General features: G+C 42.9%; 1 protein-coding gene across 1 annotated transcript in view; it reads right to left on the bottom strand.

Moving 5' to 3' along the window:
- The window catches only part of LOC120992503 (saccharopine dehydrogenase-like oxidoreductase), a 117,934-nt gene that overhangs the window by 51,364 nt on the left and 42,062 nt on the right, over positions 1–24,508 (bottom strand). The window contains exons 6-7 of the mRNA XM_040421518.1: positions 24,207–24,337; positions 11,383–11,500 (exon numbers count right to left, since the gene is read on the bottom strand). Coding sequence (XP_040277452.1) covers positions 11,383–11,500; positions 24,207–24,337 — 249 coding nt within the window. The remainder of the gene's footprint in view (positions 1–11,382; positions 11,501–24,206; positions 24,338–24,508) is intronic.

Genomic DNA, 24,508 nt, shown 5'->3' with positions numbered 1-24,508 from the left:
AAATCTGACCATTGTCACTTTAAGTGCTAATAACTTTAAAACGCTTTGACTTATCCAGGCCGTTCTGAGATTGTTTTTTCGTCACATATTGTACTTCATGACACTGGTAAAATGAAGTCAAAAAAATTATTTTTTTTTGCACAAAAAAATACCTAATTTACCAAAAATTTGGAAAAATTTGCAAATTTCAAAGTTTCAGTTTCTCTACTTCTGTAATACATAGTAATACCCCAAAAAATTGTGATGACTTTACATTCCCCATATGTCTACTTCATGTTTGAATTGTTTTGGGAATGATATTTTATTTTTTGGGGATGTTATAAGGCTTAGAAGTTTAGAAGCAAATCTTGAAATTTTTCAGAAATTTACAAAAACTCAATTTTTAGGGACCAGTTCAGGTCTGAAGTCGATTTGCGAGGCTTACATAATAGAAACCACCCAAAAATGACCCCATCTAAGAAACTACACCCCTCAAGGTATTCAAAACTGATTTTGCATACATTATTAACCCTTTAGGTGTTGCACAAGAGTTATTGGCAAATGGGGAGGAAATTTGAGAATTTAATTTTTTTGTCAAATTTTTCATTTTAACACATTTTTTCCACTAACAAAGCAAGGGTTAACAGCCAAACAAGATTGTATCTTTATTGCCCTGACTCTGCCGTTTACAGAAACACCCCATATGTGGCCGTAAACTACTGTACGGGCACACAGTAGGGCGTAGAGTGAAAGGTGCGCCGTTTTGTTTTTGGAGGGCTGATTTTTATGGACTGGTTTTTTGACACCATGTCCCATTTGAAGCCCCCTGATGCACCCCTAGAGTAGAAACTCCCTAAAAGTGACCCCATCTAAGAAACTACACCACTCAAGGTATTCAAAACTGATTTTACATACGTCGTTAACCCTTTAGGTGTTGCACAAGAGTTATTGGCAAATGGGGATGAAATTTGAGAATTTCATTTTTTTGCCTAATTTTCAATTTTAACCCATTTTTTCCACTAACAAAGCAAGGGTTAACAGCCAAACAAGACTGTATCTTTATTGCCCTGACTCTGCTGTTTACATAAACACCCCATATGTGGCCGTAAACTACTGTACGGCCACACAGCGGGGCGCAGAGTGTAAGGTGCGCCGTTTGGTTTTTGGAAGGCTGATTTTGCTGGACTGTTTTTTTGACACCATGTCCCATTTGAAGCCCCCCTGATGCACCCCTAGAGTAGAAACTCCATAAAAGTGACCCCATCTAAGAAACTACACCCTTCAAGGTATTCAAAACTGATTTTACAAACGTTGTTAACCCTTTAGGTGTTGCACAAGATTTAATGGAAAATAGAGACACAATTTCAAAATTTCAAATTTTTGGCAGATTTTCCATTTTAATATTTTTTTTCCAGTTACAAAGCAAGGGTTAACAGCCAAACAAAACTCATTATTTATGGCCCTGATTCTGTAGTTTACAGAAACACCCCATATGTGTTCGTAAACCACTGTACGGGCACACGGCAGGGCGCAGAAGGAAAGGAATGCCATACGGTTTTTGGAAGGCAGGTTTTGCTGGACTGTTTTTTTGACACCATGTCCCATTTGAAGCCCCCCTGATGCACCCCTAGAGTGGAAACTCCAAAAAAGTGACTCCATTTTAGAAACTACGGGATAGGGTGGCAGTTTTGTTGGTACTAGTTTAGGGTACATATGATTTTTGGTTGCTCTATATTACACTTTTTGTGCAGCAAGGTAACAAGAAATAGCTTTTTTGGCACGTTTTTTTTTTTTGTTATTTACAACATTCATCTGACAGGTTAGATCATGTGGTAATTTTATAGAGCAGGTTGTCACGGATGCGGCGGTACCTAATATGTATACATTTTTTTTATTTATGTAAGTTTTATACAATAACTTCATTTTTAAAACCAAAAAAATGTTTTAGTGTCTCCATAGTCTAAGAGCCATAGTTTTTTCAGTTTTTGGGCGATTATCTTGAGTAGGGTCTCATTTTTTGCGGGATGAGATGACGGTTTGATTGGCACTATTTTGGGGTGCATATGACTTTTTGATCGCTTGCTATTACACTTTTTGTGACATAAGATGGCAAAAAATGGCTTTTTTTTACACTGTTTTTATTTTTATTTTTTTACGGTGGTCATCTGAGGGGTTAGGTCATGTGATATTTTTATAGAGCCGGTCGATACGGACGCGGCGATACCTAATATGTATACTTTTTTTTTATTTATGTAAGTTTTACACAATGATTTCATTTTTGAAACAAAAAAAAATCATGTTTTAGTGTTTACATAGTCTAAGAGCCATAGTTTTTTCAGCTTTTGGGCGATTATCTTGAGTACGGTCTCATTTTTTGCGGGATGAGATGACGGTTTGATTGGTACTATTTTGGCGTACATGCGACTTTTTTGATCACTTTTATTACCTTTTTTGGGAAGTAAGGTGGGCAAAATTTCAATTTTCTCATAGTTTTTATTTTTTTATTTTTATGGCGTTCACCGTGCGGGGAAAGTAACATGACCATTTTATAGATCAGGTCGTTACGGACGCGGCGATACCTAATATGTGTAGTTTATTTTATTTTTTTAATTTTTATTCAGTGATAAATGTTATTTTTTTTTATCTTAACTTTTTTCACTTTTTTTTACATTTTTTTGACCCAGACCCGCTTGGTTCTTGAAGATCCAGTGGGTCTGATGTCTGTATAATACAGTACAGTACAATATATATTGTTCTGTACTGTATTTTACTTACACTGAACAGATCTATGCTTTCAGCATAGATCTGTTCAGCACCATGGACAGCAGGACGCCTGAGCAGGCGTCCTGTTGCCATGGTAACCCTCCCCGTCTGCTCAGAACTTCGCAGACGGGGAAGGGTAAGCACAGGGCTGAGGGGGGCTCTCTGGGGGCTCTCTCCCTCTCCATCGGGGGCTGCAAAGGCACAGCAGCCCCCCGATGGAGAGGGAGGGAGCTCCCTGACCGATGACAGTTAACTTTTTCCATACAGCGGTCCGTACGGACCGCGGTATGGAAAGGGTTAAACGGCTGACATCTGCACAGATGTCAGCCGTTTATACCAGGGTGCCAGCAATGTGCTGGCACCCTGGTATACCCACTAGAAGCCAACGATCATTCATGGGGAGGCGGGCGGGGGATCGCGATCCCGCCTGCCGCACCGCCCGCCTCCCGCAACGCCCCCACCGCATGCGACACCCCCCCCCCGCACCACCCGCCGGCATCAAATCATGCAGGGGTGCAGGGGGGGGGTGAAAAATATAGATTTTAGCCACTCTAAAGTTTCTGATCGCCGCGGTCAGGGACCGCGGGGATCAGAAACTGCAAAAAGCGCAGCAAACCGCAGGTCTGAATTGACCTGCGGTTTGCTGCGATCGCCGACACGGGGGGGTCACATGACCCCCCCTGGCGTTGTCACAGGATGCCGGCTGAAGGATTTCAGCCGAAATCCCGTTCCGTTTAACCCCTCGGGCGCCGGAATACAGATTTTAAGTCAGGACGTACCGGTACGTCCTGTGTCCTTAAGGACTCGGGAAATAGGGCGTACCGGTACGTCCTATGTCCTTAAGGGGTTAAACAAACCTCCCTCTGAGCCACTTCGAACAGACTGGCCCGAAAGTGTTAGAAACGAGCCCTCATCCTCCTCCACCTGGGCCACCTCCTCTAACATCGTTGCCCTAAGTGTTTTCTCAAGGAGACATAGAAGTGGTATTGTAAGGCTGATAACAGTGTCATCGCCACTGGCCATGTTGGTGGAGTACTCGAAACAGCGCAGCAGGGCACACAGGTCTCGCATGGAGGCCCAATCATTGGTGGTGAAGTGGTGCTGTTCGGCAGTACGACTGACGCGAGCGTGCTGCAGCTGAAACTCCACTATGGCCTGCTGCTGTCTCTCCAGCATGTGCAAGGTGGAGTTCCACCGGGTGGGCACGTCGCATATGAGGCGGTGAGCGGGAAGGCCGAAGTTCCGCTGTAGCGCAGACAGGCGAGCAGCGGCAGGATGTGAACGGCGGAAGCGCGCACAGACGGCCCGCACTTTATGCAGCAGCTCTGACATGTTGGGGTAGTGGTGAATGAACCTCTGCACCACCAAGTTCAGCACATGCGCCAGGCAAGGGATGTGCGTCAAACCGGCTAGTCCCAGAGCTGCCACGAGATTTCGCCCATTATCGCATACCACCAGGCCTGGCTTGAGGCCCACCGGCAGAAACCACTCGTCGGTCTGTTGTTCAATACCCCGCCACAACTCCTGTGCGGTGTGGGGCCTGTCCCCCAAACATATGAGTTTCAGAATGGCCTGCTGACGTTTACCCCGGGCTGTGCTGAAGTTGGTGGTGAAGGTGTGTGGCTGACCGGATGAGCTGGTGGAAGCAGTGGAGGAGGAAGCCGAGTAGGAGGAGGAGGCTACAGGAGGCAGAGAATGATGCCCTGCGATCCTAGGGGGCGGAAGGACGTGCGCCAAGGAACTGTCCGCCGGGGGCCCAGCCGCCACTACATTCATCCAGTGTGCAGTTAGTGAGATATAGCGTCCCTGGCCGTGCTTACTGGTCCACGTATCTGTGGTTAGGTGGACCTTGCCACAAATGGCGTTGCGCAGTGCACACTTGATTTTATCGGACACTTGCATGTGCAGGGAAGGCACGGCTGTCTTGGAGAAGTAGTGGCGGCTGGGAACCACATACTGCGGGACAGCCATGGCCATCAGCTTTTTGAAGCTGTCTGTGTCCACCAGCCGGAATGACAGCATTTCAAAGGCCAGCAGTTTAGAAATGCTGGCGTTCAGGCCAAGGGCTCGAGGGTGACTCGGGGGGAATTTGCGCTTCCTCTCTAAGGTTTGAGATATTGAGAGCTGAACGCTGCTGTGTGATATAGTGGAGACGCTAGTTGACGGTGGCGGTGGTGGTGGTGTCGGTGGCACATCCTCTGTTTGCTGCTCGGCAGGTGGCAACATTCCTCTCGAGGCGGAAGCCGAGGCAGCAGCGGTAGAGGGAGCAGGGGGAGCCTCAGCGAGTGCCTGGTTTTTAAGGTGTGTACCCCACTGCAGTTCATGCTTTGCATGTAGATGCCTGGTCATGCAGGTTGTGCTGAGGTTCAGAACGTTAATGCCTCGCCTCAGGCTCTGATGGCAGAGCGTGCAAGTCACTCGGGTCTTGTCGGTAGGACATTGTTTAAAGAAGTGCCATGCCAGGGAACTCTTTGAAGCTGCCTTTGTGGGGCTGGGTCCCTGTTGGCGATGTCCAGTAGCAGGCGAACTCTGGGGGCGGCGGCTCGTCTGCTTTGGCCCCCTGCTCCCTCTTTGGCTTCGCTGTTGTCTCGGTCTCACCACTACCTCTTCCTCTGAACTGTGAAAGTCATCGCCACGACCTTCAGTCCATGTGGGGTCTAAGACCTCATCGTCCTCTGCATCGTCTTCCACCCAGTCTCCCTCCCTGACCTCCTCCTGTTCAGTCTGCACACTGCAAAAAGACGCGGCAGTGGGCACCTGTGTTTCGTCATCATCAGAGAGTCGGTGACTCTGCTGTGGTGGTATTCCCATGTCCTCTTCATCTGGAGACATAAGTGGTTGTGCGTCAGTGCATGGTAAGTCTTCCTCCACTGGGGAAGGGCTAGGTGGACGCCCCTGGGAAACCCTGGAAGCAGAGTCTTCAAACAGAAGAAGAGACTGCTGCATAACTTGTGGCTCAGACCGTTTCCCTGATATGCTTGGGGGTGATGTGACAGACTGATGGGCTTGGTTTTCAGGTGCCACCTGTGCGCTTTCCGCAGAAGACTGGGTGGAAGACCATGTGGTGAACGTGCTGGAAGCACTGTCGGCCACCCAATCGATTAATGCCTGTACCTGCTCAGGCCTTACCATCCTAAGAGCGGCATTGTGCCCCACGAGATATTGCGGTACATTCTGCCGGCTAGTTGAGGGAGTTCGTTCCCTACTGTGTGCGCCTGGGGCCGAACGGCCACGTCCTCTACCAGCAACAGAGGCTCCACGGACACCACCACGACCGCGTCCTCGTCCCTTAATAGTATTTTTCTTCATTGTTGCGATTCAACTCGCACCACAATGAAATATAATATTTTTTATAAGCAAAATCCCCTCACTGGAATACTTTCAGTCTTTTGACTGTATGGATTACAGATGGAATGACTGTTATATGTGAGTACCGCTTTCTTTGACAGATTCTAGTATGGGTACATATATGTTTTCCCAACCCCAGCACATTAGTTTGCTAATTCCAGATGTATGAAACGCAGGCCTAACTGTATCTAGTATATTGAACGCCAGATAAACTAACTTGGCCTTTTTTAAATAAAAAAAATTCCCTCACTGGAATACTTTCAGTCTTTTGACTGTATGGATTACAGATGGAATGACTGTTATATGTGAGTACCGCTTTCTTTGACAGATTCTAGTATGGGTACATATATGTTTTCCCAACCCCAGCAAATTAGTTTGCTAATTCCAGATGTATGAAACGCAGGCCTAACTGTATCTAGTATATTGAACGCCAGATAAACTAACTTGGCCTTTTTTAAATAAAAAAAATTCCCTCACTGGAATACTTTCAGTCTTTTGACTGTATGGATTACAGATGGAATGACTGTTATATGTGAGTACCGCTTTCTTTGACAGATTCTAGTATGGGTACATATATGTTTTCCCAACCCCAGCACATTAGTTTGCTAATTCCAGATGTATGAAACGCAGGCCTAACTGTATCTAGTATATTGAACGCCAGATAAACTAACTTGGCCTTTTTTAAATAAAAAAAATTCCCTCACTGGAATACTTTCAGTCTTTTGACTGTATGGATTACAGATGGAATGACTGTTATATGTGAGTACCGCTTTCTTTGACAGATTCTAGTATGGGTACATATATGTTTTCCCAACCCCAGCACATTAGTTTGCTAATTCCAGATGTATGAAACGCAGGCCTAACTGTATCTAGTATATTGAACGCCAGATAAACTAACTTGGCCTTTTTTAAATAAAATAAAAATTCCCTCACTGGAATACTTTCAGTCTTTTGACTGTATGGATTACAGATGGAATGACTGTTATATGTGAGTACCGCTTTCTTTGACAGATTCTAGTGGGTACATATATGTTTTCCCAACCCCAGCAAATTAGTTTGCTAATTCCAGATGTATGAAACGCAGGCCTAACTGTATCTAGTATATTGAACGCCAGATAAACTAACTTGGCCTTTTTTAAATAAAAAAAAATCCCTCACTGGAATACTTTCAGTCTTTTGACTGTATGGATTACAGATGGAATGACTGTTATATGTGAGTACCGCTTTCTTTGACAGATTCTAGTATGGGTACATATATGTTTTCCCAACCCCAGCACATTAGTTTGCTAATTCCAGATGTATGAAACGCAGGCCTAACTGTATCTAGTATATTGAACGCCAGATAAACTAACTTGGCCTTTTTTAAATAAAAAAAATTCCCTCACTGGAATACTTTCAGTCTTTTGACTGTATGGATTACAGATGGAATGACTGTTATATGTGAGTACCGCTTTCTTTGACAGATTCTAGTATGGGTACATATATGTTTTCCCAACCCCAGCACATTAGTTAGCTAATTCCAGATGTATGAAACGCAGGCCTAACTGTATCTAGTATATTGAACGCCAGATAAACTAACTTGGCCTTTTTTAAATAAAAAAAATTCCCTCACTGGAATACTTTCAGTCTTTTGACTGTATGGATTACAGATGGAATGACTGTTATATGTGAGTACCGCTTTCTTTGACAGATTCTAGTATGGGTACATATATGTTTTCCCAACCCCAGCACATTAGTTTGCTAATTCCAGATGTATGAAACGCAGGCCTAACTGTATCTAGTATATTGAACGCCAGATAAACTAACTTGGCCTTTTTTAAATAAAATAAAAATTCCCTCACTGGAATACTTTGAGTCTTTTGACTGTATGGATTACAGATGGAATGACTGTTATATGTGAGTACCGCTTTCTTTGACAGATTCTAGTATGGGTACATATATGTTTTCCCAACCCCAGCAAATTAGTTTGCTAATTCCAGATGTATGAAACGCAGGCCTAACTGTATCTAGTATATTGAACGCCAGATAAACTAACTTGGCCTTTTTTAAATAAAAAAAATTCCCTCACTGGAATACTTTCAGTCTTTTGACTGTATGGATTACAGATGGAATGACTGTTATATGTGAGTACCGCTTTCTTTGACAGATTCTAGTATGGGTACATATATGTTTTCCCAACCCCAGCACATTAGTTTGCTAATTCCAGATGTATGAAACGCAGGCCTAACTGTATCTAGTATATTGAACGCCAGATAAACTAACTTGGCCTTTTTTAAATAAAAAAAATTCCCTCACTGGAATACTTTCAGTCTTTTGACTGTATGGATTACAGATGGAATGACTGTTATATGTGAGTACCGCTTTCTTTGACAGATTCTAGTATGGGTACATATATGTTTTCCCAACCTTAGCACATTAGTTAGCTAATTCCAGATGTATGAAACGCAGGCCTAACTGTATCTAGTATATTGAACGCCAGATAAACTAACTTGGCCTTTTTTAAATAAAAAAAATTCCCTCACTGGAATACTTTCAGTCTTTTGACTGTATGGATTACAGATGGAATGACTGTTATATGTGAGTACCGCTTTCTTTGACAGATTCTAGTATGGGTACATATATGTTTTCCCAACCCCAGCACATTAGTTTGCTAATTCCAGATGTATGAAACGCAGGCCTAACTGTATCTAGTATATTGAACGCCAGATAAACTAACTTGGCCTTTTTTAAATAAAAAAAATTCCCTCACTGGAATACTTTCAGTCTTTTGACTGTATGGATTACAGATGGAATGACTGTTATATGTGAGTACCGCTTTCTTTGACAGATTCTAGTATGGGTACATATATGTTTTCCCAACCCCAGCACATTAGTTTGCTAATTCCAGATGTATGAAACGCAGGCCTAACTGTATCTAGTATATTGAACGCCAGATAAACTAACTTGGCCTTTTTTAAATAAAATAAAAATTCCCTCACTGGAATACTTTCAGTCTTTTGACTGTATGGATTACAGATGGAATGACTGTTATATGTGAGTACCGCTTTCTTTGACAGATTCTAGTATGGGTACATATATGTTTTCCCAACCCCAGCACATTAGTTTGCTAATTCCAGATGTATGAAACGCAGGCCTAACTGTATCTAGTATATTGAACGCCAGATAAACTAACTTGGCCTTTTTTAAATAAAAAAAAAATTCCCTCACTGGAATACTTTATGGCTTTTCACTGTATGGATTACAGGTGGACTGGTATTAGTAGGGGTGACACAAGCACACCCAAGTCCCTGATGTAGGATTTCTATGGCACAGACCACTATTACAAGTGATTAATGGACGTTGGGAGAGATTGTGCTGCAGCACTAGTCCCAAGATGGCCGCCGCCTATCAGCCCAGTAACATGTGCCACAAAATGGTCTGCACAACCTTTAAAAAAAATAGCCTTGGACTGTGCTGCTAAATCGCTATTGGTCTGAATCCCAGGTGTAGATGTCTGACTTGTTTGGAGCTTTGGAATGCACACTGTGGCAGCTTCTGCTGCAGCACTACAAGTCGCAAAATGGCGGCCGGCGGTCAGCCCGGGTACATGTGGATGGAAAAATCACTCTGGCCACTCTAAAAATAGCCAATCCCTATCAAAAAAGCAGCTCAGCTGCAGTTGTTCAGATGAATCACAGGTGGAGGAGAGAAATTTGCTTCCAGTTATTCAATTATCCCTGCCTATTCTCGCCCTAGCATCAGCTGCGTCTAACCCTGTTCTATTCACATCGGGAGTGAGCACGTCCCGACGTGCGCACAAGCTTATAAGAGGCTGAGTCACATGCTGCACTTGGCCAATCACAGCCTTGCCAATAGTAGGTATGGCTGCGATGGCATCTTAGGGCAAGTAGTATGATGCATGTTGATTGGCTGCTTTGCAGCCTTTCAAAATGCGCCAAAATACATGCCGAACGACGAACCCGAACTTTTACGAAAAAGTTCGGGTTCGGGTCCGTGTCACGAACACCCCAAAATTCGGTACGGACCCGAACTATGCTTGAACTGTTCGCTCAACACTAGTTCTGATATTTTCTAGGTTTTTGTGTATATAGTCAGACTTTTCAGCTGAACTTCTGTGGATGCAACTGAAATCTCTCAAACGGTTGTGCCTTCTGGATTTTTCCAGTGTTACAGACATGGATCCATGTTCTTCTGCTTCTACTTTAGGCTACATTTACACAACCGTATGTATTTTGCCGTCTGCAAAATGCGGATGATGTCCGTCTGACATCCGTTTGTTTTTTGTGGATCCATTGTAACAATGCCTATCCTTGTCCGCAAAACGGACAAGAATAGGACATGCTCTATATTTTTTTGTGGGGCTATGGAACGGACATACGGATGAGAACAGATGAGGACGGTGTGCTGTCCGCAGTTTTTGCGGACCCATTGAAATGAATGGGTCCTCATGCAATCTGCAAAAAAAACAAAAACAGGAACATACAGGGAAACAAAATACGTTTGTGTGAATGTAGCCTTAGGAAGAGGTTTTTTCATTCTTCTCTTGTACATTTTTCCCTCTCTCTGCTGTTGATATTGGGTGATCCTCCAGCTCAGTGAGCTTCCGGACAGAATTAAATGTTATCACCTAAAAATGTATGTCTATGATAAAATGGCAGCCTATCTGTTAAATAATCAACCGCCCATCACCAGAAACGTTGGTCCAGACCCATGATCTCTTCCTCTAAGCTATTTTTTTACATTACATCTGCATATAGGCTAATGGAGTAGAAGTTGTCTTCAATGTTCTTTACCTAAGTTTTTTTTTTTTTAAATGACATTACTCTGGGAGTTACCTCAGTGATACCAAAGATCTATTCTTTACATGACAATGTCTGCCTGCTGTCTCTCCTATCCATCAGATTTGCTTTGGAAAGAATCTACATTGTTTAGAGGACAAGTAACTAATCAAATTCTGCTATACCATAGAAGAGCTTCCACCCCGTGGGGCAGAGAAGGCCAAGTGTCTGAAGTGCCATTCTGCAAAGTTTACCTTCCATAGCACATACATGCCAATTCTTAATTTAGTATTCTAGGTGGGCTGGTCCTAGGGTGGAGACTAGGGGACAGAATATCCCGCTATGTGCTGCCTTCCGACTCAAGGAAAGCAAAATTACAGGTAAGACAATTTTGAAAACGATACCAGTGTTGCACTAGGCTCACTGATGGAAACATACTTAGAGCATCAACCTTATAGAAACTGGTCCAATCTTTTGCATGAATACAGACAACACTGCCACACTTTAAACTCACAGGAGTCTCCTGCAGATTCTCATGGAGATAACGTTGGGTCCTCTTGACGACAGAAGGATCTGTCCCAGAAAAAGGAATGGCATACTGCTGTATCTCATTACTGTAAAACACTGAACGCCTGCAAAAGAGAAATCAGTGTAATCCAAATGTTTCTTTAATGTTTAAAGGGATAACGTCACCTCTTCTGACATGACTATTTTAGCAAATACTTATATTCTTCATGAAATAACAATCCTGGGGCACTTCTTACATTTCCACATTGTGCCTTTCCAATGACTGCTGATAGTATCAAACTGTGTGGGGACACACCTATTTGACCAGAGGATTGGTAGCGCCCAGTTGTAGGGATATAATATAGAACCAATATGAGTTATTTAAACAGTTGATTGAGAAGATTGATATATAGTTTTGTGGGAAAAGATTCAGTAAAACTTGTCATTTATACATTTATATCTTTGCTGTTTTTCACAGGGCTGCAAAACAATCGGTACAGGAGGGAGGAGTTACCAGTGACTGACAACGATCTCTGTATGCACACACAATGCAATCAGTCACTGATATCCTGACCCTCCTGTACTGAAAGGAATAAATGTACAAATTACAGGTGTTACTAAATCTTTTCCCACAAAAAATATATATCAATCTGCTCAGCTTCTCTAGCTCTATAACGTTGTACTATCAGATTGTATTGCATTTTGTGGCAACAGATCCTCTTTAACCCTTAGGATACCGGAGATTTTAGCGTTTTCATTTTTCTTCCCCAATCTTCCTTGAGCCATAACTTTATTTTTCCGTTCACATAGCTGTATGAGGGCTCATTTTTTTCCAGGACAAGTTGTACTTACTAATGCCACCATTTAATATGACATACAATGTAGTAGGAAGCGGGAAAAAAATTCCAAATGGGGTGGAAATGGAGAAAAAAAAAACACAATTCCAACATCGTTTTGCGGGTTTTGTTCCCACGGTGTTCCATTTGCTGTAAAAAAAATCACCTGCGCCCTTCATTATCTGGGTCAGTAAGATTACACGATACCACATATGTTTATGTTTTTATGTCATAAGTGCATATTTACCATATTCTGACCCCCATAACATTTTTTTTATAGTTATATCTACTGAGCTGTGTCGGGGCTCATTTTTTTCCGGTTGTAGTTTTTGGAGGGTGTGTGACTTTTTGATCACATTTTATTACTTTTTTTGTGTAAGAGAAGCAATGAAAAAATTGGGCATTTTGAGCCGTATTGGAAAAATATTTTTATATCTTAATAGTATGGTCGTTTTCGGTCACGGTGATACCCATGATGTTTATATTTTTTGTTATATATTTTTTTCCTGTTATATATTTTTTTTCATTTTCTATATTTATTTTATGATTTTGAAGCTCGCATTTGAGCCTACAAATTCCTTTTTTTTTTTTTATTCTAAACAATCTTGGATTTTTTTACATCTATTAAAGGGAACCTGTCCCCTCCTAAATGCATGTAAACCAGCCAGCAATACCTCATCGCCCAGTAAAATAGAGGGCACCGCGCATGCGTGAGACTTAGGAAAGCGAAGCCAAATTGCGGGTTGTCACTCAAAGGCAAGAGGGGGCGTGGTTACCTTGACTTGAAGCAAGGATGCCGCTGTCCCCTTGACTTCAAGCTGACATGCAAATTAGCGCGGAAGGAGGATAAAAGGTTGTTTTCTGACCTTATGCAGCATCGGACTGCAGGATGAAAAGTATGATTAGTATCACACTGCGGGCTACTCTAAGGTACTGCTGGCAGGTTTACATGCATTTAGGAGGTGACAGGTTCCCTTTAATTGTTATTGCTCATTTCTTATGGTGGTCTGCCACCTGCTGATCAAAATAAGAATTGCAGCTTAATGCCCTGGGTCTCATTAGTGAGACCCATCACATTAAAATCAATTACCTGCATCCTCATTGGCCGCAGAGAATGCCAGTAAGAAGCTGGGAAGTGCGAGCTTCCGGGTTTTTCACCTTTTAGATGTCGTGATTTCACTTGATCACAGCATCTAAAGGCTTTAATGACTGCGTGCTTTTTGAAACAGTGGAGACCTGCCGGCCATGATGCCCTCTGCACGCGCCTTGTTTGTACAGCGCTGGTAGCGAAGGGGTTAAATAAGTAATCAAGGGGTACAACACAAAATTGCACCTATGCATTTAAAAACACACACACACACACACACACACAACTACAGTGACTCCCAGCAATGTGAAGGCTAATTTTATAGAAATATTTTTTCTGTAACACATTTCATGGCACTCTATTTTGTAAATGCCAGAAAGAAAATGCTAAATCATTTTAACTTTTACAAGAATCCGATGAGTAGACACTTTGTTTGCCATTTATTATGGGTACTTATGGGTTTAATTACCCCTGGCCACTGGAGTATATTCAACCCTAGTGGGACACCCTTTTTACCTATGGTACTGTCTATATCTTGGACATTTTATGGAATTACCTATAATATTGTAATGGTGTGCACTTTTTCCCGAACTAATTAACTGTCTACTCTGCTCGAATGAATTAATTGTCTATTGCATATGTATCCAGCATGTAGATGTGTGTGTGCTGGTCCTCTTCATATTTTTTTGCGCCTGCTTGCGTGGCCCACTTTATCCTCGGTGCATGGTCCCCCATCCCTTGGTTCGCTGAAACCTTGAGTCCCTTGATATGTATCTCTGTATTTTTCAACGTTTATTCTTTATCATTTTTCATTTTTGGACTCGGGGCAACAGTTATTGGGGGTGCAAGATATGGTTTGGGGTATACAATTGTACAAACTAAGCCAATTAGGAATACTGTCATTGAGGGCACCATCTGCTTATGCACATGTTTATTTATATATTTTTATTCTTTTGTGTCTAATCATAATGTGTCTTGATTTCTTATAAATTACTGTGCCTGCTGGCAGGTCGATCACGGCCCAATGGCCTATTTATATCTAATCATGTAGTCACTATTGACCATGTACTGTCTGACACGTGTATGCATTACTGCTCTGGCTGGGGGTCTATTATGGCCCACAATTTGGATATGTCGGATGTCTATTTAAAACTATATTGTATGTATGATCATGTAATTGCCCTCTTGTGATCGATCCACAACACTAAATTATGTTAATATTTATCTTGTTTCTTGTTATCGATCTGTTTATTGATAGATACTAAATGGCTCTATGGTAATGTTTGTATTAACAATATTCACCTTTGCCCTTTGCGCTCCACTGCGCTCCAATGCGCCCCTTGTCTGTCTGCGTTCCATTGGATGTATTGGCGCGGGCTGGCGGCCGAGGGTGACGTCGGCGCTGGGATGCGTTTCCGGTCCTTGGAGCGCATCGTGCCGCCGACTTCCGGTTTGGGCGCCATCTTGCGCAGGCACACTTGCTTTTACCACACGCCGGCTCACACCGGCATTTGCATCTGCGCGCGACCATGCACCAGGGAGTCTCCGGGTAACACACACCATCTGCCGCCCCTTTTCTGGCTCCCCCCCCTAGGAGAGATTTTTTGATAGGTTCGACCACAGCTTTGTTTAATTATGAAGTAATTATGTTGATTATAAAAATGTTGAAACAGTCATTCGGATTCATATGGACCTCTGAGGAAGCTAGTCTTTGCACTAGCGATACGCGTAAGGGCTTTCTGCTCTCCTCACTGATGGGCTTCTGACTTTCCATGTGCTACGACTGTGTTGCATGATAAGTATTTCATCCATGAGTTGCAGGCATTTCACTGTTATTTTGTGGCAGAATTGTTCATTGCATTGTGACTTCGGATGTATTGTAGTACATTATCTTACCCATCAGTGGGGCCTGTTCCATGAATCCATGGTTTTAATCATGTCTTAATAAATCATGTTTTATGCTTGGAGGTGCGGCTGTGTTATGGTATTTCTTTCTCTAGTTTAGTTTATGCTTGTCTTTTTTGATACCAGGCCTGCACTCCTCTTTGTATTGTTAGGTGTGCCCCTCATCGTTCAGTTTTGCATTTATTATGGGTACTGTTATACAAAACCTTACAGGACCGTTTTCTGTACTGACAAAATACCAATCATACAAATCTTAGTGAAGACTGACGTTAGAAGTATTTCAGATATGATGTGGGAAAGTAAATACATTTTGATTGATTTTGAAGATGTATGAACTCAAGTTTTGCTGCTGTCAGCTGTGTTATGTCAGCAGTTTTGGCCAAGTGACCTTATTTTAAATATAGTCCTCTTTAGGTCATTCTCTGTATACAGCTTGGATTCTGCTAAGACATCCCATTCTTATGACACATATCGTAAAGTGTTGAATAGAAAATTTAGACTGTAAAGGGGTAAACCCAGGCTTTGTTGCTATAAATAAACCATCCGGCATGCAGGAGTCGAAGGTAACTCTCCTTAAGTTCCCCCTGAAGGAGATTTTAACTTTAATTTGGCACCTACAGACAATAATGTTATCCTTACTTTAGCATATTGAAAATATTTGCATTAACTTCATTGGGGGCTCGTCCGGGATCCCAGCAGCATTCAAGGTGACAATCAACTGAGGACTGCGGCTAATAGGACAACAGGGAATCGCACATTTCACCGGTGAGTAAGACCTTTGATTCTTACTGTGCCTTCCCCCTTGTATTAGCTGCTGTCCAGATATTGTTATCTTGTTGATTCTGTGGGATTTATGAACTCCATTGTCTGTGGGTTTGTGTGTATGTCTAAGGCCTCTTTCACACGGGCGTTGCGGGAAAATGTGCGGGTGCGTTGCGGGAACACGCGCGATTTTTCCGCGCGAGTGCAAAACATTGTAATGCGTTTATAAAGGGAAAATGGTTATAAGGGAAAATAATAGCATTCTAAATACAGAATGCAAAGTAAAATAGCGCTGGAGGGGTTAAAAAAACAAAAAAAAAACAATTTAACTCACCTTAATCCACTTGATCGCGGAGCCCGGCATCTCCTTCTGTCTCCTTTGCTGAACAGGACCTGTGGTGACGTCACTCCGGTCATCACATGATCCATCACCATGGTAAAAGATCATGTGATGGATCATGTGATGACCGGAGTGACGTCATCAAAGGTCCTGTTCCTGTAATGAATGCTCACCACAGGTCCTGTTCAGCAAACGAGACAGAAGGAGATGCCGGGCTCCGCGATCAAGTGGATTAAGGTGAGTTAAATTTTTATTTATTTTTTAACCCCTCCAGCGCTATTTTACTTTAATAGCATTCTGAATACAGAATGCAAAGTAAAATAGGCTTACTGCAGTAGACAGTTAGGGAAGGATCCAGGGGCCATTAACAGATAAGAATATAAGGTTATAAATAAGCCTGTATGTTGCACTGACAGATCTATTCTTGTTGCTCAGCTCTGCTGGTAAGGCTAGCTGAACCTGGCGGCAAACAAATCGATTTGTGATAGTAAGGTGAGTTAAAGTTCATGACAAACAGCTAGTGACACCATTTTTAGTCTCAGATACTTGTCCTGTAAATTTACTAGGAGCAGACGTCCTCTCAGCTATACAGGCAGTTATTCAGTAAGGCTCAGATGCACAGATTACAGTCACTAGCTCACTTAGCAATGCTATTTTAAACACTATGTGTGTAGTTCTTTATGGTGGTCTACACCATAATAATGAACCTGTCAATAATGACGTACTAACTGCAGTACCTTCCTCATTGTGGGCAGCTGACAAAACAGATGTCTGTCGGATGCCAGTGACTACTGTAAAAATAAGGGCTGCCAGGGAGTGCTAAGCCAAAGCTGAAGCAATACCCACTCACTCTGCCTCAAATGCAAAGTTTAGACATTCAGATTCAGCAGTATTTGAGGGCGGGGAAGGGGGGGATTGTGAAAGTGTGTTTCTCCTTACAATACACCCATGTCCCCAGTTAAGAAAAAGACGGTCAAGGGTCAACCTGTGATTTATGTGATGGTTCATGACCTTAGGGCTATAAATGACATCACAGAAGCTGACACTTCAGTTGTCCCAAATCCTCACACCTTACTCTCACAAATAACTCACACTGCTGTCTGGTTTAGGCCTCCTGCACACGACCGTTTTTTCCCCCCGTTTACTGGCCGTTTTTTGCGTTCCGTATACGGAACCATTCATTTCAATGGTTCCGCAAAAAAAAAACTGAATGTACTCTGTATGCATTCCGTTTCCGTATTTCTGGTTTTCCGTTCCGTTTAAAGATAGAACATGCCCTATTATTGCCCGCAAATCACATTCCGTGGCTCCATTCAAGTCAATGGGTCCGCAAAAAAACGGAACACATACGGAAATGCATCTGTATGTCTTCCGTTTCCGTTCCGTTTTTTGCGGAACCATCTATTGAAAATGTTATGCCCATCTCAATTTTATCTATTTAATTACTGTATACTGTATATGCCATATGGAAAAACGGAACGGAAAAATGGAACAGAAACGGAAACACAACGGAAACAAAAAACGGAACAACGGATCAGTGAAAAACGGACCACAAAACACTGAAAAAGCCATACGGTCGTGTGCAGGAGGCCTTACTGTGATTGATTTAGCAAATGCATTCCTCTCTGTACCCCTGGATGAGGAGAGTCAGCTGCTTTTTACCTAACCCAGATAGGTTAGCTTTTTGTAGATGGTTCCAGATACCATCATGAGGGGGTCTACAAGACCGGATATGCAATTACTACCCTGACAGAGGTGATAAAGAAAGAACCACTACCACCCTCCGTGTCAGCACAAGAGATGGAATTAAAGGCTCTCGCTGAGGCATGTAAACTGGCAAAAGGTTCTGTAAAGCAAGTGTTGGAGAGGCCGAGGCAGTACAAATCCATGTCATCCAAACCAAGTACAGTCCAGGGGAAATTATCAAAGTTGCTCAAACCAGATGATGTGACCCTTGGACCCCCGGAGTTTGGCACCACATTAAGACTATTACTACTTCAGTATTAGGCTACTTTCACACTAGCGTTTCTATTTTCCGGTATTGAGATCTGTCATAGGGTCTTAATACCGAAAAAAAAATGCTTCAGTTTTGTCCCCATTCATCATCAATGGGGACAAAACGGAACTGAACCGAAAGGAATGCTCCAAAATGCATTCTGCTCCGTTCTCATACCGGAGAGCAAACTGTAGCATGCTGCGGTTTTCTTTCCATCCTGGGATGAGGAGCAAGACGGATCAGTTTTCTTTGACACAATTTGATACAATAGAAAACGGATCCGTCCACCATTTACTTTCAATGCAGCTCACGATGGATCCGTCTTGGCTATGTTAAAAGGGTTGTCCGGGTTCAGAGCTGAACCCGGACATACCCTTATTTTCACCTAGACAGCCTCCCTGAGGCTAGCATCGGAGCATCTCATGCTCCAATGCGCTCCCTTTCCCTGCCCTAAATCGCGCAGGGCAAGGTCTCTTTTGATTTCAATAACACACTGCCGGGCGGAAACTTCTGCCCATCAGTGCCGGTGACATCACCGGGCTTCCTGGCAGCCCCATGGAGAGCCCTGGTATGTCACCGGATCTCCAAAAAATGCCTTTACCCTGCGCGTTTTAGTGCAGGGCAAAGGAGAGCATCGGAGAATGAACTGCTCCGATGCTCAAGTCCGGTGGGGTTGACGGGGTGAAAATTGAGGTATGTCCAGGTTCAGCTCTGAACCCTGACAACCCCTTTAAAGATAATACAACTGGATCCATTCATAACGGATGCAGATGGTTGTATTATCAGTAACTGAAGAGTTTTTGCTGAATCCTGCCATATCCAGCAAAACGCTAGTGTTAAGTAGCCTTATACAGGATCTACATAACCCATTGATGGAATGTCTGATCTGAAGAAATTCCAAGCAATCAGCGGTAGCCATTTGTTTGGTCGGGTCTTACTTGGTTGACTTGCCTTGTAGAGTTTTTTAGGGTGCTCTTTATCACGAGGGAGACCAAAAAAAACGCATGAGTAATGTATGCCTGGCGACACTTCAATTGGTTTCGAGGAACAATATATCGCAAATTGCATATCTTAATTCTTCTTGCATTAGATAGAATATCAGCTCTTTGTTTTTTTTTGTTAGGCAAACTAATTTGCATACCTTTGGTTTTCTGGGAAAAATATTCAAATTAGCTTTTCTTCCAAAGCAGAAAAGAAAGCTAATATTTTCACATGCCAGCTGAATTAAGATATGTGATTTGCATATACTCTTCCTAGAAACCAAGTGTACTGTCGCCTGGCATATGATACGCGTGTTTATTTTTTAGTCTCCCTAATGATAATGAGCACCCCAAAGAACTCCACAAGGCAAGTCAACCAAGTAAGACAAGTCTCTCTCAAGATATTCTGGTTGTCTTTCTAGAAAGAGAACTAGTTTGCATGTTTCACTGAGAGCGTCTCTTGTCTCACTTATAGTTAAATGTTACTTTGGAGTGTCTTTATATGAAGTTGATCCAAAATAGTGAAATAAAGTCGCTGAAGATGCTGTCTGTCTCTGCTATACTGATTATGTATCTTTAGGTGAATAAGAAGGAGTTATAATTATACTTACTTGCTGGTGCACAAACAGTAGGTAAACAGTAAGAACACAGCAGCAATGAGCGCTGCATTATTTTCACACAGTGGATTGGCAGAGATGCTTTCCTGCCTTTTTAAACAAACTATTCTAACAAAGCTAGAAAATTAGCTAAGCCAGCCTCACATCTGCAACTAGTTCTTTCTGGACAAAAGCCCTTAAAGGCTATAAAATGCACCCCATATGCCTGGGCCCGCTCCTGGTCCCCGCGCATGTATGAAAACATCTGGTGTCGGCGGGAGCAGCCAATGGCAGGCAGGGACAGGGACGAGCCTCCCTAGCATAGCGGATGATGCTAAGGAGGCTCGTCCCCGTCACAGCCTGCCATTAGCTGCTCCTGCCCCCCGGCACCAGATATTTTCATCCACGCATGGGGAGAAGCTGCAGCAGCGGTATGGGGAGCAAGGTAAGTATATTCAATGTGAGGGACCCAGGCATATGGGGTGCATTTTATAGTCTTGGATAACCCCTTTAATCAGAGAAAAGCAGATGGGAACAGCCAGCATTTTTAGTTACAAGTCATCAGGGTGAACCTCTGGGTGAGTACTATTTCTATTATGGAGACCGGCTGATGTGCGTGGCGACTATTGTAGGCTAGACAACGCCCCTCTGGATTTCTGGGTAAAATATATGCAAATGATCATGTCCAACATCTGACGGCGTCAGATAGGTTTAGGAAAGCTAATTTAAATATCTTTCCCAGAATTCCAGAGGGGCATCGTCTTGTCTACAATACTGTACTCTCTCAGAAGTTCGGACCGAATCCCAAACTAGTTCGCTCATCTTTATATTATATATGTACAATGGGGTGCTGAACATTGCTGATTATGACACATAGTGGGGAGACTTGTATTAATTGAGTTGCCTGCTGGCACTTGCACTTTATATTATATTGATTGTGGAATTATATGTGAGTAATCGTGTATGAAGTTATAATATTAACTTTTCATTGTTCTGCTCATCAATAGAGATGTCACGAACATAAAATTTTCTGTTCGCGAATGGGAATTTCCGCAAATGTTCGCGAACGGGCAAACCGCCATAGACTTCAATAGGCAGGCGAATTTTAAAACCCACAGGGACTCTTTCTGGCCACAATAGTGATGGAAAAGTTGTTTCAAGGGGACTAACACCTGGACTGTGGCATGCCGGAGGGGGATCCATGGCAAAACTCCCATGGAAAATTACGTAGTTGACGCCGAGTCTGGTTTTAATCCATAAACGGCATAAATCACCTAATATTCCTAAATTGTTTTGGAATAACGTGCTTTAAAACATCCAGTGTGTGCATACGATCAGGTATGATGTTGTATCGATCAGGTAGTGTAAGGGTTACGCCCGCTTAACAGTGACAGACCAAACTCTGACAGACCAAACTCCCCATTTAACGCACTGCAAACAACCGCAAACAGTCCATTTGCACAAACGCAAACTCCCCATTTGCACAAGGTTGGATACCAAGCTAGCCATGTCCTGTTCCTTCTCCTCACTGACGTCATTGAAGGTCTCTTCCTCCAACCAGCCACGTAAAACACCAAGGGTCCCCGAAAGGTGACAACAAGCCCCCTGGGACGCCTGCTGTGGTTGGTCTTCCACCTCCTCAAAGCCACCTTCCTCCTCTGACTCCTCTTCTTCAGACTCCTCTCTCTGCGTTGCCGCAGGTCCAGCAATCAACGACGACAAGGCTGCTTCTGGTGGTGATGGTGACCACAACTCTTCCTCTTCATGCTCATCTACGGCCTGATCCAGCACTCTTCGCAGGGCACGCTCCAGAAAAAAACGCATATGGGATGAGGTCGCCTTGTTGCCTTGGGTTTGACTGACCAGGTTTGTCACCACCTTAAAAGGATGCATGAGCCTACATGCATTGCGCATGAGCGTCCATTAACGTGGCAAAAAAAATACCCAGCTCTGCAGAGGCTGTCCTAGCACCCCGGTCATACAAATACTCGTTGACAGCTTTTTCTTGTTGGAGCAGGCGATCAAACATTAGGAGTGTTGAATTCCAACGTGTCGGGCTGTCACAAATCAAGTGCCTCACTGGCATGTTGTTTTGCCGCTGAATATCGGAAAAGTGCGCCATGGTCGTGTAAGAACGCCTGAAATGGCCACACACCTTCCTGGCCTGCTTGAGGACGTCCTGTAAGCCCGGGTACTTATGCACAAAGCGTTGTACGATCAGATTCAACACATGTGCCATGCACGGCACATGTGTCAACTTGCCCAAATTCAATGCCGCCAACAAATTGCTTCCGTTGTCACACACCACTTTGCCGATCTCCAGTTGGTGCGGAGTCAGCCACTGATCCACCTGTGCGTTCAGGGCGGACAGGAGTGCTGGTCCAGTGTGACTCTCTGCTTTCAGGCAAATAATCAAAATTTTCTTTGCATCGCCATTATCTGACGGCCATAACTTTTTTATATTTCCATCCACGGAGCTGTATGAGGGCTTGTTTTTTACGGGACGAACTGTCGTTTTTATTGATATAATTTTTGGGGTACATACAACATTTTCATCACTTTTATTCAATTTTTGTAGGGGATAACATAACCAAAAAATGGTGAATCGCACAGGTTTTCATATTTTAATAGTTTTGAAATTTTTTGATGTGGCAATACATGTTTATATTATTTTGTTTATATATTTTTATATGTAAAAACAGGAAAAGTGGTGATTTAAACTTTAAATTTGTTTGCATTTCAAAATTATTTTTTTTAACTTTCACACCCCTTAGAACCTGGGATCTTTTGATCCTTTGTCCTATTCACCATAATAGAAATCTATTATGATTAACCCCTTCACAACTGTGTATATATGTCCTATCTGCACATGCCCCGTGCAGCTAGTACGTATATACACATGCAGGTAACGCTTTAATCCCAGTGCTGATCAGTGCTGGGATTAAAGCTCCTGCAATCTAGCAGGAGCAGGTCAGTTCCCGGCTGACAGACAAAGCAGGGACCCTGAGGAGAAGACAGGAGCGGTTTATTACCGCTTCTGTCTTCTCCTGTGCCAGCAGGAGAGCGGTACCTGAGCACATCGTGGAGGGAGCAGGAAGCAGCAGACTAGTGCGGCTTCCTCTGTTAGTCTCGGCGGTCACGTGACAGCCGGGGGGTGTCTGGAGCAGGAGCAGAGCTGCAGGGTCTAAGGAGACCCTGATCAGCTCTGCCTGTGTGTCATGCCCCCACAAGGGGCTGTTTTCCCCTGTAACTGGGGCTCCTATGGATGCCCCAGTTACAGTGGAAACATTGAAAAAAAACCTCCTGGGGGACATATGTGCCAAAAAAATGTAAAATATAAGTAAAAATAAAAAATACTAATAAAAAATGTAAAAAAAAATATATTAAAAATGCAGTCATTATAGTCGCCCCGTTCACTCAAACCTATACATGTTATATATGAAAACGATCGTCACAAAATAGGGAACCTATTTCAATAATACATTTTTGTGTCAGTTTTAATATTTAAGAAATAAAAAGCTATAATTAAAACAAAAATTACTTTTTAATAATAATTAACGGTTTTCCTCCAAATTAAACCTCTAAAAAACATTCTAATCAAAAGTCCTAAGTATCAAGTAAGAAAAAAATATATACATCTCAAAAATTATTTTCGTAGTCAAACAAACAAATAAAAAAGCTACGATCACTAAACCACCATGTGCACAAAATGACAAAAAGTTGCCTAGACATTCAGGACTTTTTGGGCCCGGTCACGAAAGGGTTAAGGAGATTCTTCCACTCTACCTGCTGAGCTGTGCCTTGTGAACAGCTCAGCAAGCAAATTACGATGAAAGGCTCTATGACAGGCTTGGGAAGCTTCAGCAGTGCCCAGGCTGTAGGCCCGCGATTTCACTGCGGGGGATCTGAAAGGAATGCAGAGGGAGCCGCATCCCTCTGCCTAACCTCACAGATGCAGCGATCGCTGTTGAACACAGCATCTGAGTGGTTAAATGACCAGTGTACAGCCAGCACTTGCCGAGTATGGAGGGGGTTCAGCACAGCAGCCCATCCATACAAGCCACTAATGTACAGGTACGTCATGGGGGTTGAATGGGTTAATATGAGAAACTGAAAACGATATTGCGGACATAGTACCAGTTACGTTTAGAGCAGAACGATTAATATTAGACCAAGAGTGCCTGATGAATTATTTAGCCCTTCTTTCATGAAATGAAGTAAACGGGCTTTATACTCACACAGGAGACTTCGCTGCATAACAAAGAAAATAAATGCACCCGGTTCTACAATTATGCACTAAATAAAGCTTTGGATAAATAAGTGACTTACCTTATGTTTAACTTTTTACCAATAACAGGAAGTGGCTTGAAGGCTAATTTCTTTCTTAGGTTCTTCACATTTTTCAGATCTGCGGCTCCATGAACAGCAGACTGCCAGGTGCCTTCATGAAGACAAGTACCCTATATAAGACACCAAGAATGACAATGTATGCGTGGTGAGTGATTTATTTACTACAGAATTAATGCTCGGGCTCCAGTCATGGGTTCCTGCAACTTCAATGTTTCCCAATACTATGCGCAACAATCACAATATTTCAGAAGAAAACAATTGCACATTAACCTGCAATTTTA

The sequence above is a fragment of the Bufo bufo genome, chromosome 2 (assembly GCF_905171765.1).
Source record: "Bufo bufo chromosome 2, aBufBuf1.1, whole genome shotgun sequence".
NCBI classification, from domain to species: domain Eukaryota; kingdom Metazoa; phylum Chordata; class Amphibia; order Anura; family Bufonidae; genus Bufo; species Bufo bufo.
The sequence above is the reverse complement of the archived record's forward strand: the minus strand, read 5'-3'. Positions and strand labels throughout refer to the sequence as shown.